The sequence below is a fragment of the Anabrus simplex genome, chromosome 13 (assembly GCF_040414725.1).
Source record: "Anabrus simplex isolate iqAnaSimp1 chromosome 13, ASM4041472v1, whole genome shotgun sequence".
Taxonomy (NCBI): Eukaryota; Metazoa; Arthropoda; class Insecta; order Orthoptera; family Tettigoniidae; genus Anabrus; species Anabrus simplex.
Genome location: NC_090277.1, coordinates 51,473,057 through 51,489,969, shown reverse-complemented (window position 1 = coordinate 51,489,969; position 16,913 = coordinate 51,473,057). Strand labels below are relative to the sequence as shown.

The window sequence follows — 16,913 nt, the reverse complement described above, 5'->3', positions numbered from 1 at the left end:
GATGGGCAGTACCGCTATGTTTATGCAAAGCTCATAGCATAACCGTTCTGCACGGTAGACTATACTTGTTAACCGCTTCAGTAAGTTTGCATTCTAACCTAACACTGCTTAAAAAAAAAGGCTCTAGTTATTAATAAGAGGAGAAAATTTTTTATGCACATCATTTGCACTACATTGAAATGAAACTAATTTGTATATTTTGTGACTCCACAGTATGCTTCTCATTTCACCATATCTCACGCTCTCTAGGGTACGGGTATTCAGGTTGAGAAACTGATACAGCAAATTGTTGATAGTTAATTTATTTGTACAAACACACACTCACTCACACAGGAATATATAATACAGTCTCATGAGGTATCGGGGTTGGCATAATTTATCTAATAGTGTTTGAGGGAAAGACCATGACCAGCATAGCCTAGAGGAGCAGCGTATGCTACTGGGGCAGCTACCTTAGCGTAGGCGGGGGCGGCATAGGCCACAGGGGCAGCGACCTTAGCTACAGCAGCAACAGCGGGCTCACGGTGGACGACAGCGTTGAATCCGTTGTGGGGATCAGCGGTGTAGTCTACGGTACGACGGGTGCCGTCAGGCTCGACCAGGCTGTAGCTACCCTGGACGACATCTCCTTCACGGGTCTCGTGCTGGGACTTGGAGTCTCCAGTGTGGGCGTCCTGGACTCCGTAGGAGAAGCTGTAGTGGGCGGGAGCGTAGGGCTGAGGAGCGACAGCGACCTTGGCTACGGCAGGAGCGGCGGCGTAGGCCACAGGAGCGGCATGGGCAGCGTAGGCAGGAGCAGCGTAACTCAGGGGAGCGGCGTGCGCAGCGTAGGCAGGAGCAGCGTAGCTCAGGGGAGCAGCATGGGCAGCGTAGGCAGGAGCAGCGTAGCTCAGGGGAGCGGCGTGCGTAGCGTAGGCAGGAGCAGCATAGGCGGGCCCGCCAATGACTCCAGCGCGAGCTACTGCTACGACAGCGGCGAAGATGAACAGCTGAAATTAAAAGAAGAACGAATATTATAAACATCCATTGGTTGATCAGAATTGATATGTAAAGTGTTTTCTGAGCTGTTGCACTCTGCGTATCACCCACCATCTAACTTTGACGGAACTTGTACGATTCTTCAGTGGCACATAATTAAAACTGCTTGCATACCAATTCAAAACGAGCTAAAATGTATACTGACAAAGATTCACGAGATCCGCTCGTCAGTCTAAATAAATATCCTTTTCTAAAACATTGGACGATGTATTGAAGAACCATGAACGCGGTATGAATATGAGGTTGTATAATATTGAGAAACCCCCACACATTACCTTCGGCTATGGGTTGCGACGTTTCAATACATCCACGGTATCTCCTGTCAATCGAAAGAGAGGACTTAGAGAGATAACCATCCGAGAGGCTTTCAACTTGGGTTTGGGACCTCTGTTCTCGTAGCTGAGTTTGTCATTGTTTATACTTGCTTGTGTCGGTCCCATATTCATATCTTCCTATCCAACTTTCCTTGATCAACTCTCTTTAACTTCTGGCCCCGGCAGTATTAGGTTAAGAAGCCTTGTGCGTCTTACGGTTTCTCACGGGCATTTTGGCTCTTTTCCTACTCTAATAATGGCGTGAACCCTCCGAAGAGGCCTAGTGCAGGTCTTACGAGTTGTCGCAGTATAGGTGGCCTACGTGTCTGTGCAGATAGCGCCCTTCCTATGTTGAATTATAATGATGTGAAAACAGCACGAACACTGAGCTCCGGAGCCATCGGAATTAACCAATGAAGATTAAAATTTTCGACTCGACCAGGAATCTAACCCAGGAAAACCTAGAATATAGGCTGGCACGCTAACCGTTTATTAATGGAGCCGGACATCTTTTCCCTGTTGCCGATACGTTTCAACTTCCTGTTTCGCTTCTGATTCGTGTTAAAAGTGAATGATTACTCAGTGGTATTTCCCTTTAAAACTAATGACCATTATCACGTATCACAAACCTAGTCACATGAGTCATGGAGTGAAAACGGAAGAGACATGTCTTATGGCTACCATCTGTTATCTGTATGCTCGTTAACTTTTAGATAGTTTGAAACTGAAGAAAACTCCACAAATGCAGTCACCAGAAAGACGACTTCTACTGTAACAATTTCCTTTTTGTTTAGTGCTCATATTCTGAATCGAGGTGTAACTGTTTTTCACAGTTCTCGAGTGTTACAAACTGATCTTTTAAAACGGAGTTCATTCCAGCCATCCCGCTGGACTACTTTTAGATTACTTGTTGTGTTTTGGATGAAACCAAACAATCCTTAAAGGTGGCACATGGCCTAAAAGCCAGGAAGAAAATTTCCACTAGATTTCGGCAATGATGAACTATGTCATTGTTGCTATCCATTTCTTCGTTATGGTACGTCTACAGTGGAAATCTAGTCATGATGTATAGGAGTCATCCAAACCTATGAGGGAGCTACAATTCATTTCCTTTAATACTCCAGCTTGGCTCAGTGGCTCAGTCCGGTAGTCATCCACGTGTCGATAGATTTACTGGCACGTAAAATAACTCCCTCGGGACAAAACTCCGGCACCTCGGCACCTCCGAAAACCTTTAAAAGTAGTTAGTGGGACGCTAAAACAATAACAATATTATTTTAACACTCCATACTATTGCCACGGATAGTTAAAGTTGATATTATTGGTATCTTTGCCGTTTCTTGTAAGAGGCTTGGAACACCGTGGTCAATAACCTCGTTTACTTTGCTTGTATGTTTGCAATGTTGTGAATGTGTATTATTGTAATTAGCTGAAGCTTGTATTGGGAGGAAAGCAGAATATTTTGTATCGTAGGTCTCATCCTGATATTCACCTGTGTAGCCGTATTATGGCATCGAATTCTGGGAGTTATATGCTGATTGAAGATTTTTGGATGTAAAGTAGTTAGTTCCTGAACTAGACCGTGTGTTGTTGGTGGTAATAACGAAAAATTACTTTCCTCCACAAATATCTGGCTTACGATATCTGACCGTCGATCTGTTAACTCAAACACTGATCAGATTGCCAATCTCAAGGACTGGATGATGTACCAATATTTAGAAGTTTTACAGTTAATTTATTCCGTCCCTGCTGAGAAAATAATGATTATTATTATTATTATTATTATTATTATTATTATTATTATTATTATTATTATTATTATTATTATTATTATTATTAAGCGGCTGAATTTGAATTACCAAAAGAGATTCTTGCGATGCTGATTTATACGAATAATTTATTCAACACTATTTGTTTTTAGAATCTTATGTATTTGCACTGTATATATTTACAGCGAGGAAAGCAACGGGAAACTACCTCACTCCTCATTTTCCTTATACGCCTCTTCAGTGATGCCTAGGCCATATATGACAGCCTATGGCGGAGCTTTTGAGTATTCAACCAGTCTTAGGGCTTAAAACTGAACATATATTTTAAAATGCCCTATGTTCTAGACTTTCAGCTAATAGAGTGTGGGAATTCTCCTGGAGTCTCGTAGGGCACTACACAGTTACATTTTGATATAAGCCGGTCTTAGCAGTTCAGACAGTGGAGCGCTGACCGTCTTAGCTCCAGGTGGCGGGTTCGATTCCGGATCAGTCTGGTGGCAATTGATTTTCTTAAATACGTTAATCTTTTCTTGATAGATTCATTGGCACGTAAAAGAACTTCTGCAGGGAAAAAATCCGGCACCACGTGAACTTCAAAGACCGTAAAATTAGTTAAAACCAACAAAATCATGTGAGGTAAACGCGCACTGTTTCGTTGTTCCATTACCCGTAATTTCATTGAATACACGACATTAATAGTTTTGTTGCGATGTATTGTTTGAAAACTGTCCGTTGTTTCTGGTTTATCCTAGCGTTGAAATCACTGAAACACGAACTCACCTTGGTTGCCATGGTGTTGCTCCTACGTTGATCCCGTTAGGACTGATGTACTAGACAGTGGCGAACAGTTCCTTTTATATAAGTCACTTACAAGTGATTTGATACTTTTGTGATGCAAGCAGTACAAACTGCTGTACGACCTTCGCCTTTCACCACTCCACGCGGTGGGGCAGTATAGTACTATATACAGCTCACATAACAACTCGGGAAAATGTATGTTCTTGGACACGCCTTGACCATGGGCCGAGCTGGCTCACTCTCTTTCTCCTTGGACCTGCTGCCCCTTTTTCGGTGACCGGACCAAGGATTTCCCGTTGCGCCGGTTGAATAGCATTTTCGTTCGCAATGGCATAAACCGTAGAATAATTATTTACAATCCATACGATCACTTGTGGTTAATATTAAGGATACCGGTTTTCGGTTTTTAAATATCAATTGGTGTTGCTTCCATTCAAGGGCTAGAAACATGATAGTTTTCAAAGCTATGAGTGCCTATGAATTATTCTTCTATTCCCCATAAACTCACTGGATATGGTATATACTGGGGGGAGTGGCTATCTGCTAGCGTTCTGAAGGCAAGTTAGTATCAATATTACTTATTTTCCTTAATAAGGGTTTGCTGTAGGCCCTTGTAATTGGAGCTGATTGGGGATAACGCAAACTCGAATTACAAAATATATCGGATTACACAGAAATAAAGACAAAACAACGTGAAAATAAACACTTAAATGTATACAAAGAAACGTAAAGCAATCCAGCGCATATCTTCAGAATATGTACAAGTCGGTAGCTGATCTATACCAATCTTCTTCTGCTTCTTTGATATCAAACTTCTCCTCGTGTCTCTGTTTTTGAATTCTTGGTCCTTTGTATCGTAAAGTCACATGTACGTTTGAGTCCACGCAATCCGGAGCCGTTCCATGTAGAATGGTTTCATCGCAACCTGAGAATATGTCCAACCGCGTTTCGTTCTAATAATCGAGATCATTGGGATATTAATCTGTCTCTGCTTTTCACGAGTCGAACCGCCACACGCCGGCCGAGCTGTTTTTTTCTTTTTTTTTTTGCTAGTTGCTTTACGTCGCGCCGACACAGATAGGTCTTATGGCGACGATGGGACAGGGAAGGGCTGGGAGTGGGAAGGAAGCGGCCGTGGCCTTAATTAAGGTACAGCCCCAGCATTTGCCTGGTGTGAAAATGGGAAACCAGGGAAAACCATTTTCAGGGCTGCCGACAGTGGGGTTCGAACCTACTATCTCTCGAATACTGGATACTGGCCGCACTTAAGCGACTGCAGCTATCGAGCTCGGTGCGAGCTGTTTTTAGGAAGGCACGTGAATGAACCGCTCCAGCTGCAGGGGAAAATCTAATATCTCCCAGAACCATCTCTCAATATCGATGTCCAAGAAAAATGGAAGATTACCTTGGAATACTTAAAACATATTAAAAAAGGATGGCACGGAGTTTCAATAAAGGTAGGAGGGCCATTCCTTTTAGGGTTGGAGACTCAGTTTTGTTAAAAATGTTTCCTACATGTTCTGTCGATAAACTGGGCTCCAAGTTCTGCCAGAAATGGTCCAGCCCATAAAAAAAGTAGTAGAGTTCCTTGGTCCGATAATGGTGAAGCTAGAGAATTTGAGGAATCACAAGACATCTAAGGCTCACCTATCCTTATTAAAACCCTACTGTCAGAGAGACACGTAAAAGCTTAATTGGGATTGCTATTTAAATAGTATTTTAATATGATTGAATTCATGATATGCCTTTTTATGTCCGTTAAAGGGTGATAATAAAACCTTCTCTTTTCAAGGAAAATATTTTTTTTTCTTGCAAGTTGCTTTACGTCGCACCGACACAGATAAGTCTTTTGGTGACGATGGGACAAGAACGGGCTAGGGGTGGGAAGGAAGCGGGCTTGCCTTAATTAAGGTACACCTCAGCATTTGCCTGGTGTGAAGATGGGAAACCATGGAAGACCATCTTCAGGGCTGCCGATAGTGGGGTTCGAACCCACTATCTCCCGAATACTGGATACTGGCCGCACTTAAGCGACTGCAGCTATCGAGCTTGGTGGGAAAAGAGATACACCATTTCCTGGGGAGATAGAGGAAATAAAAGGAATTGCAATTCTGTATGAAAGAGAGTCGGAAAAGTTTGAAGAAGGAGAGAAAAGTAATATAATTCAAGGGATCAGTCATTACAGTGGATTAAAATACGATATTGAAAGGGAAGAATGTTTTATTCACATGGTCGGAGTGTGTAAATAATGGCTCGTAGTGAGCGGACAGTACGTAAATTCTGTGGAAAGTTTAAAAATACGCATGAGAGTGTTATTGTGATTACCTGGTTAAGTTAGCTGTAAGTCATCTAGCTTTAATCCATGTGGCCCCTGTGTAAAATAAGCCCTTATTGCCTGAACAATAAGTAAGGACTCATTTTCAGGGGGAAGCTGGAAAATGAACCACTACCATGGCTCTTTTCATGTCCTGTATATGTGCAATGGATTCGCATTTTTTTGTGATCAGCTGTTATTATAGCATCCTGGCTGGTTTTGATTCAAGAAGTGGTGTGTTGCTCTGACTTGATCCAATACGTTACAGATGGCGCCCGCGTCACGTCTTGTCGTGAAAGTTTTCTTTCTACCCTACCTTGACCTTCCTGATTCTCCTTGTTTTGACTCTTGTTTGGATTGATGGCTGAAAATGGAGGCGAATGATATAAATATGGCCTTTCTGACTTAAACGATATTTTGATCGTTGTAAAGGTTATTTTCCTCGCTATCGGGGATTTCGGAGATTTGAAATGTCTCAAGGTGACTTCGGCAGTTGGAGAGTGGGCTTCGTCTGGTCCGATGGCGGTGAACTGCGACCGACCAACTGAGCAGAGGATGGGTGGCTATGGTTGTACCATGGCCCTACGCCTCTGTATTCGGGAGACGGAGATGGCTGTCCTGAGAATGATTTTCCGTGGTTTTTCATTCTCCTGCACTAAGAGGGAATGCCGGGACAATTCTTAATATAGGCCACGGTCGCCACCCCTCTCACCTTCTTCGCACATCTCTTCCACCGTAAAAAATCTCCCGGTCTGAGAGACGGCGCGGCGTCGCCGTCTAGGAGGCCTGGCCTCCCCCTTGAGGGGAGGAATGAAAACATTTTTTGTTGTAGAAGGTAACTTTTATCATGATAGTTTTTCAATCATTCCTTTTTGGAATGTGTTTTTCTTTTTGTGCTAACTTGGTGACGAGATGCTTTGTCGTAGACATCTATTGGAGTTTTATGATTTCCTCTGTTATTCATAACTAAAGCCCTCGTTTTCATGCGGTGATAGGTTAGATTGCAAACTAATTTGGTTAGTAGGAAATGTCGGCTACCCGCTCTTCCATAATGTAGGAAGAGTAACATAAATTATAGGGGTTTTGATGGGCCGTACCTCTAATGTTAATGCAATCCCTATAGCATAATCGTTGTGGAAGTAGACTATATTTGCTTCTCGCGTCAGTGAGTTTGCATTCTAACCTATTAATGCATAGAATTCCGGACTCTATTCATAACCTTACAGCTCGAGAGTGATATGTCTTCGTTAGTTTTTAATTTTCCTTGCATAATTGTTAGAATTATTCTGGTATACGTCCTGTTTTACTGTATGTGTGGTGGAGTGAATGCTGTGTGTAAGCCGTTGTTTAATTTGTGCTGTGTGGTTACGGTTCACTTCTCATGCCTTTTTCAGTCTTGTTTTAATGCTTCACGTCTGTTGCACCCAGTGTCCGTACGTGGATCAATTTTACGTTATGGGGATGCGTTTAGCAGAGTGAATTATTTGTTGTGAGGTGAGATGTGTATATACTAAGGCCTCTTACAAGTTGCGATCTGTTTCCCTGTTTTGAGTGGGCAATATGAGCAAATTACGTAACCTGTATTATAAATGGTGATCGATGGGCTGTGGTGTATCATCAAGTTACTGCTCCTAGTATGATTTTTTAATTATATTTACGTGTCTGCACGTGTGGACACGTATATGGTAGTCTTTGATTTGATTTGATTTGATTTGATTTGATTTGATTTGATTTGATTTCAATCCTTAATTAACTCTGTCATTTACTCTAATCTTGGCAATTTTTGTCGTTTGTATGTTTTGCTTCTTAAGAATATTTCTCTTTTATATTGCTTTTTGTATCTAAGGTAACTATGACAATGTATTTATTTATTTATTTATTTATTTATTTATTTATTTATTTATTTATTTATTTATTTATTTATTCGTGTATTACGTTCCATGCTTTGTTCCTTCAGTGCATATTTGGTCTTATCTTGACATTTCTGCCCTTATTCTTACGTCACGTATTTTTTCCATTATCTACTGTCCGGCTCCATGGCTAAATGTTTAGCGTGCTGGCCTTTGGTCACAGGGGACCCGGGTTCGATTCCCGGCAGGTTCGGGAATTTTAAGCATCATTGGTTAATTTCGCTGGCACGGGGTCTGGGTGTATGTGTCGTCTTCATCATAATTTCATCCTCATCACGATGCGTAAGTCGCCTACGTGAGTCAATTCGAAAGGCCTGCACCTGGCGAGCCGAACATGTCCTTGGACACTCCCGGCAAAAAAAAAAACATACGGCATTTAATTTCCATTATCTACCCCTTGAGGCTTCTGTAGGGATTGTTATGGGTGTGAATTATTATTATTGGAGGTAAAGAAAGTTGGTTTGGCTTGGTGTGAAGCCGATGAGAATATGAAAGAATGAATTTACGAGATTGGGTCGAGTCCGGTGAACTGACTTGAAGTAAAATGAATAAAAGTAAAGTAATTGTGTGGAGTACTGAATTGATTAATTTGAACCTAGCTATGTCTTTTGGTTTTGGAATTGCGGATGTGTTTGGAGATTCTTGATATAATGAAGGGCGTGTTTGTTTTCCCTTCTGTTGTGCTTTAATTCTTTTACGCCAGGCCACAAAGTTGTTTGATTTTCTCTTAATATTTATTTGGATAAATCTGTCATTATTTTAAAAAGTTGTTCATGTTATTGGTAGAAGAGCCTTTTAATGTTTGTTTTATTTGCCTTATGAGTATGAGGCTCAGGTCCAGCTCCAGGCTGTTTCACACTCCAGTTTCGACCGCTTCCATATCATGAAATCTTTTCGTTTCCGCTGCGCACTAATCTTCTGCTTTATAAAACAGGATTTTTGTTAGTGATAGTACTAATTTCCGTGTTTATTTTAGTTACTCCTACTTTCCATTGGGGTGGGGGTGGGGGCATAGTGCAGTGTAGGATTATAGGGTTACCCAACAATCCTCGACGAAGATGATATCGCAAGAATGACACGTAATACTGTGCTTTTGCAGTCCTTCCCTGAGGAACTGGATGGCACACTAAACCATCTTGACTGTCATATGCCAAGATTATGATCAGCTTTGTGGGTGATGGATTTCGCCGTACGTTATGTCCATTCAAATGGCTTTAATTCAGAATCGTCAAGAAACATTGTTAAGTTAGAAGCGAGGTGCAGTGAAGGAAAATGAAGAGCAGTGTTGCCATGTCTACAAGTAAAAAATCGTTAGATTGTACGTAAACATTTCGGGAGTTTTTATGAAAATTTCGGTCGTTTCTCGAGCACTGAAATGTTGTTATACTCGTATAATTAAGTTAAAGAATGCAACAGTCATTTAAAGTTATTATGAGAAAAATGTACAATTTCAGTCACCTTTACTCCGTGGCCACTCTTTTCTTCTTCTTCTTCTTCTTCTTCCCTTTTCTCCCCACTCTTCCTGTAAATGTAATTATTCACCAGGCGTAGAAAATGTGCGTCAATTTTGAAATCGTAGCAGGACGCAGATTGTGTGTTCTATTTGCGGGTCGGTGATTCCCCTTCGAATGATGCAGTCTAGCGTGAGTTTTGGGTTCAATAAGAAGAGGGGAGAGATTACGTAATTCGAGCTTGGAGTGAATGCGGGGAAGTACCTAATGAGTGATGCTATCGACAAAACGTCATGTAGTGAGAAGGTAAGGTGTGTATTCTGCCCGAAGGCAGGTCCGAACCTCCGCGGAGGTGTGCCTGAGCCGGAGTATACGTACTGTAGGGTTGCCAGTTCCTTTCCGCTCCTCCATTCCCTTACCCCCACCAACAGCGCGTGGCAACCCATCCAAATGTTGACCACGCCCAATGTTGCTTAACTTCATCATTAATCATTATTATTAATTTTCCTTAACTTTGGATTAGAAGAAATTTGGAGAGATTTTTTTTTCGGGTTTTCTGGCGTGTTGCAAAAAATCGCGAGATTTCCTGAAATTTCGGGAGACCTGGAAACATTGATGAAGAGCAAGCCAAGATTAAAATCTTTAAAATACAATACACTGCCTAGTCTGTTACAAGTACGAGACGCAATATTCCCTGGCTGCGGGATAACCTCAGCAGAGAGATCAAAGAAAATTTGATTAAAGATAAGTTACTACTATTGTTACATACGGGGGATCTAATTTCGACTTCGATATGGATGCTGTTAATTATTATTATACCCCGGAGATTTAGGTAGTAATAGGTTATTAGGAAATGTTTTCTAGCCCATTCTTCCGTGATGTTGCGATGGTAACATAAATTCTAGAGTTCTGATTGGCCGTACTCCTCTATTAATGCAACACTCATAACATAATCGTGGTGCAGGGTAGACTATACTTGTTACCCGCATGAGTAATTTTCTATTCTAACCAAATACTGCCTAAAAATCCGAGCTCTAGTTATTAACAAAAACAAAGCAAAAATAAATCTTAATGCACATAACTTGCACTACGTTCAAATTAAATTAATTTGTATATATTGTGACTCTAGAGCGTTTCGTATTTCCCTTTCCACAGTCTGCTTTTCATGTCAATATATCTCACGCTCTCTCGCGTACAGAGTAGTGAATGATGGGTGTTCAGGTTGAGAAACTGATAAAGCAAATTTGTTGATAGTTAATTTATTTGTACAAACACACAATCACTCACACAGGAATACATAATACAGTCTCATGAGGTATCGGGGTTGGCATAATTTATCTAATAGTGTTTGAGGGAAAGACCGTGACCAGCATAGCCTAGAGGAGCAGCGTATGCTACTGGGGCGGCGACCTTAGCGTAGGCGGGGGCGGCATAGGCCACAGGGGCAGCGACCTTAGCTACAGCAGCAACAGCGGGCTCACGGTGGACGACAGCGTTGAATCCGTTGTGGGGATCAGCGGTGTAGTCTACGGTACGACGGGTGCCGTCAGGCTCGACCAGGCTGTAGCTACCCTGGACGACATCTCCTTCACGAGTCTCGTGCTGGGACTTGGAGTCTCCGGTGTGAGCGTCCTGGACTCCGTAGGAGAAGCTGTAGTGAGCGGGAGCGTAGGGCTGGGGAGCGACAGCGACCTTGGCTACGGCAGGAGCGGCGGCGTAGGCCACAGGAGCGGCATGGGCAGCGTAGGCTGGGGCAGCGTAGCTCAGGGGAGCGGCGTGTGCAGCGTAGGCAGGAGCAGCGTACCTCAGGGGAGCGGCATGGGCAGCGTAGGCAGGAGCAGCGTAGCTCAGGGGAGCGGCATGGGCAGCGTATGCTGGGGCAGCATAGGCGGGCCCGCCAATGATTCCAGCGCGAGCTACTGCTACGACAGCGGCGAAGATGAACAGCTGAAATTAAAAGAAGATCGAATATTATAAACATCCATTGGTTGATCAGAATTGATTCTGTAAAGTGTTTTCTGAAGCATTACACTCTGTGTTTCATCCACCATCTACTTTTGATGGAAGTTGTAAGATTCTTCAGTGGCACATAATCAAAACTGCTTTCTTATCTACTCAGAAAGAGCTTAGAAATCAATTTCTGACAAAGAATCACGAGTTCCTCTCGTCAATCTAAAAAGACAGTATTTAAAAAAATGTGACAGTGTATGGAAGAATTACGAAGAACAGTATAAATATAGGAGTGAATAATCCCTACAAGCAACCACACTGTACCTTCGGCTATTGCGGTGTTTCTATACATCCATTGTATCTCCTGCCAGTCGATAGAGGGGACTAAAAGGGGTAACCGTCCCAGAGGCTCTCAACTTGGTTTGGGGACCGCTGTTCTCGTAGCTGAGCCTGGCATTGTTTATAATTGCTTGTGTCTTGTTCCCTTCTGGCCCTAGCCTTTTGAGTCTTACACTTTCTCACGCCCATTGGGACCCTTTTCTTCCCCTAGTAATTGTGTGTGGCCTCCAAAGAGGCCTGGTGGAAGTCTTTCGAGTTGACACAGTACAGGTGCTCTGCGTGTGTGTGAGGGTCGTGTCATACCTATGAGGAATTGTAATGATGTGAATTTAGCAGAAATACCCAGCCCCGAGGCATCGGAATTAACCAATGAAGATTAAAATACTCAACTCGGCCGGGAATCGAACCCAGAAATCTTTGGAATTTAGACCAGCACGCTAACCAGTTATTCATGGAGCCGGACATCTTTCTCTTGTTGCCGATGCGTTGCCTTTTCCTATTTAATTATTGGTTAGTTTTAAGAGAGAATGATTGCTCAGTTGTACTTCCCTTTAAAATGGCAATAATAATACCGGGCGAGTTGGCCGTGCGGTGAGGAGCGCGTGGCTGTGAGCTTGCATCCGTGAGATAGTGGGTTCGAATCCCACTGTCGGCAGTCCCGAAGATAGTTTTCCATGGTTTTCCATTTTCACACGCGGCAAATGCCGGGGCTGTACCTTAATTAAGCCAACGGTTGCTTCCTTCCAACTCCTAGGCCTTTCATATCCCATCATCGCCATAAAACCTGTGTCGGTGCGACGTAAAGCCATTAGCAAAGAAAAATGTTAATAACTATTACCACTAACCAAAAAGTTAATCACATAAGGCATGGAGTGAAAATCGAAGAGACAAGTCGTCTGGCCACTATCTACTCGTTAACTTCGATATATATTTGAAAATGAAGAAAACTCCACAAAAGCAGTCACCAGAGAGTCGGTTTTTACTGGAACAGTCTCCTTTTTTAGTGCTCATATTCTAAATCGAGGCGAAGCTCTTGTCACAGTTCTCGGGTGTTACAAACTGAGTTGTTAAAACGGAGTTCATTCGAGCTAGCCCACTGGACTACGTTGCGATTGCGTGTTGTGTTCTAGATGAAACTAAACATTCCTTACAGGTTGCACATGGCCCAAAAGCCAGGAAGAAAGTTTTCACTAAATTTCTGCCATGTTGAACTATGCCATTGTATTCGCTATGCATTTCTTCGTTATTAGTATGTTTACAGTGGAAATCTAGTCCTGTTGTACATGTGTCATCCAAACCTATGAGGGAGCTACAATTCGTTTCCTTTAATACTCCAGACTGTTGCCACGGATAGTTAAAATTTATGTTATTGGTATTCTTGCCGTTTCGTGTAAGAGGTTTGGAACAATGTGGTCAACAACCTCGTGTACTTGTTCGTATGTGTATTCTTGTAATTAGCTGAGGTTAGTATTGAGAGGAAAGCATGATTTTGTGTCGGAAGTGTCATCCTGATATTCACCGGTGTAGTCGTGTAATGGCATTAAATCGTGTGATTTATGTAGTGGTTAAAGAACATTGGACGTACGGTAGTCAATTTCTGAACTAGAACGTGTAATATTGGTTGACTGCTGGTTGGATGGTGGCAAGAGCGAAAAACTACTCTTCTCCACGTATATCTGTCTTAAGATACCTGACCGCGGATCTGTTAGCACACACACTGATCAGATTTTCTGTCTCAAGGACTGGATGATGTACCAATATTTAGAAGTTTTACGGTTATCGTAAGACCTATCTGTGTCGGTGCGACGTAAAGCAGAGTGTAAAAAAAAAGAAAATGGTTTTACAGTTATTTTTTCCGTCCCTCCAGATAAAACGGATTTCTAGTTCTAAACTGATGTGTTTGAATTAACAAAATATATTTTCATGATGGTTACTGTTAAGAATATTCTATTTAAAACTACCTGTTGTTAGAAAGTGTTAGAAACTTAAGAATTTGCACTGTATTTCTTTACCTGTGCGCTATATTCTAGACTTTCGGCTAATCAAGCAGTTAGTAAAATTCTCAAGGAGTCTCGTAGGGTACTACACGGATTTTATATTTAGTGTACAATACATTGCGTTGGTCTGAGTAATTCAAAAGGTAGAGCGCCGGCTTTCTGAGCTCCGGTTGTAGGGTTCGATTCCGCCTTAGTACGGTGGTATTTGAAGGTATTCAAATACGTTAATATTTTCTCGTTAGGTTTACTGGCGCGTAGAAGAACTTCTGGGGGTCAACAATCCGGCACCACGGGAACTCAAAAAATCGTAAAATAGACATTATTATATGAAAGTGAAATAAACGCGCACTTAGCCGTTGTTCCAATATCCGTAATTTCATTGATTAAACGACAGTAGTACTTCTGTTGTGATGTATTTTTGAATCCTCCCCGATGTTTCTGTTTTATACTAGCGTTGAAGTCACTGATACACGAACTCACCTTGGTTGCCATGGTGTTGCTCCTACGTTGATCTCGTTAGGACTGATGTACTGGACAGTGGTGAACAGTTCCTTTTATATAACTGACTTGTGAGTGATTTGCTACTTTTGTGATGCAAGCAATAGAAACTGCTGTACGACATTCGCCTTTCACCACTCCACGCGGGGGGACAGTATAGTACTATATACAGCTCACATAACATCTCGGGAGAATGTATGTTCTGGGACACGCCTTGACCATGGGCCGAACTGGCTCACTCTCTCTCACCTTGGACCTGCTGCTCCTTTCCGGTGACCGGAACCAAGGATCTACCCGTTGCGCCGGTTGAATAGCATTTCCGTTGGCAGTGAATTTTCTTAATCCTTGGCATATACCCCGGAACATTTATTTATTAACTTTTGATTTGTCTTGTGGATTCAAATATTAATTGCTGTTGCTTCCATGCAAAGGCTAGGAATGTGATTGTTTCCAGTTCTATGAGTACCTAGGAATTATTCTCTTATACTCCATAGACTTCATGGGTATATGCTCGGATGAGTGGTTTTCTGCCAAGTTAGTATTAATATTACTTTGTTTCCTTAATATATACAGTAGGCCGCGGTAATGGTAGTTAATTGGGGCTGACTCTATCTCGAATTACAGAAATCACGGATTGGACAGAAATAAGAACAAATCAAAGGGTAAAAGCGTGAATAAATATGTTTAACCCTAGAGCGTCTGGTGGAAAACGTGACCTGAACGGTCGGAATGGGTCTAGTAGACCCAAAATGTAAACAGTTATCTAAACCTTTTATTAGGGATTAATTTTGACTACAACAAGTATTTTACAATAAAATGGCATAATATCAATACCCTGAAAACCTTCTTAGAATCAATTATGTCAATTGAAAATTAGCATAACAGTTAGGGTTCAAAACACGCACTGATATAAACATTTGTGGCAAACAGTATGTAGGCCTACTAAATATATCAGTTTGTTAATACCATTTTCCAAAATGAACACAGTCATTCCCTATATTCGGAGAAAAATGTAACATGTAAATAACACTTAGAGAAGTTCCAGTCGGATCAGATTCTTTAGTCTTTTTTCCTGACTTTATCAACAAAATAACGAAAACTACCTGGCTAGAACTGGCTGTAGTTGCTGCTTCTTCTTGTTCACTAAACTAACTGTTGGATTCATGATCATTGGTTGTCACATAATCCGGGTCAGCGTTTGATTCGTTAAATTGATCATTGTAAAACATTTCCTCTATTTCACATAATGCAGTCCTTCCTCTTGACGATGCCATATTCAAAACTTCATGGAAACACGAATGCTATTGTTTATTGAGGTTATGAACACGGCAAGAGCTTTGAAACTTACAGCAAAGTAATGCACTTTAAGCGTGTTGGACAGAATTAGGTATGTCAACGGTCGGACCGGTCGTGTGAGAACCATTGTCACTTTGCGCAAATGACAGAAAAATACTGAGAGAGAGAGAGAGAGAGCTATTTGTTTTACGTCGCACCGACACAGATATGTCTTATGGTGACGATGGGACAGCAAAGGCCTGGAATGGGAAGGAAGCGGCGGTGGCCTTAATTAAGGTACAGCCCCAGAATTTGCCTGGTGTGAAAATGGGAAACCGCGGAAAACCATCTTCAGGGCTGCTGACAGTGGGGTTCGAACCCACTATCTCCCGATTACTGGATACTGGCCGCACTTAAGCGACTGCAGCTATCGAGCTCGGTCTGAAAAAGACTAACTGATGAGGCTCCTAGATAGGAACTGCAACGCATTGCTATGACCGTTGGAGCCGATGACCTAGATGTTAGTCCCCTTTAAACAACAAGCATCATCAGCTATGACCGTTACAGGAAGGTACAGAGACGACCGGCCCTCTAAATGAGAGGCCCAGCCCGCCCATTCTAGGATTAATGTGTACAAGAGAATGTTGAACAATATGATGTATAGCTGTGTACGGTATGAGCTAACATTACCAATTTTAAATGAAACAGGAATTTAATGAAATTGTCCAGACTGTTTCGTTTTAAAATAGAGGCTAGTTTTTGAGGATCGGTGTAGCTTCCACTTGTTGCTCGAGGAGAAACAGCAGGTGCACTCCTAAATCGATCTAAAGGTCCCTATCAGTCTTTAATAATGGTGTAGTAATTGCGAGAAATTCAACAGCAAAACTTACTCGCATCTGGAAGGACACCTCCATCACTTCCAAGATAAAGCTCACCCTCATGCGAACTCTGATCTTCCCTATCGCGACCTATGCAGCAGAAACTTGGACGATGAAGACGGCGGATCGCCGCAGGATTGATGCTCTAGAAATGTGGTGCTATAGGAGATTACTGCGAATACCATGGACAGCACACCGTACTAATGAATCGATCCTGCAACAGCTCGGCATCAGAACAAGACTGTCGACCCTTATCAACCAAAAACAACTCGGATATTTTGGTCATATTGCCAGAAGATAGGAGGAAATGGAAATACTTATCACAGAGGGAAAAGTCGACGGTCGAAGACCTAGAGGACGTGCGCCGTTACGATGGATGGAC

General features: G+C 42.2%; 1 protein-coding gene across 1 annotated transcript; it reads right to left on the bottom strand.

Annotated features, from left to right (window-relative positions):
- Nucleotides 1-380: 380 nt before the first annotated feature.
- Nucleotides 381-14,372, bottom strand: LOC136884781 (cuticle protein 21-like). Its single transcript, XM_068230038.1, has 4 exons — nucleotides 14,361-14,372; nucleotides 11,495-11,541; nucleotides 10,988-11,371; nucleotides 381-906 (listed from the first exon to the last, which is right to left on the bottom strand). The coding sequence occupies exons 1-4, from the start codon at nucleotides 14,370-14,372 to the stop codon at nucleotides 381-383; spliced, it is 969 nt and encodes a 322-aa protein (XP_068086139.1).
- Nucleotides 14,373-16,913: the final 2,541 nt, after the last annotated feature.

Coding starts and splice junctions, on each gene's coding strand:
- LOC136884781 (XM_068230038.1), bottom strand. Junction 11,372..11,494: donor GTAGCTCGCGCTGGAATCAT/TGGCGGGCCCGC, acceptor CTACGCTGCACA/CGCCGCTCCCCTGAGCTACG. Junction 907..10,987: donor AAGGTCGCCGCCCCAGTAGC/ATACGCTGCTCC, acceptor TGCCTACGCTAC/GCACGCCGCTCCCCTGAGCT.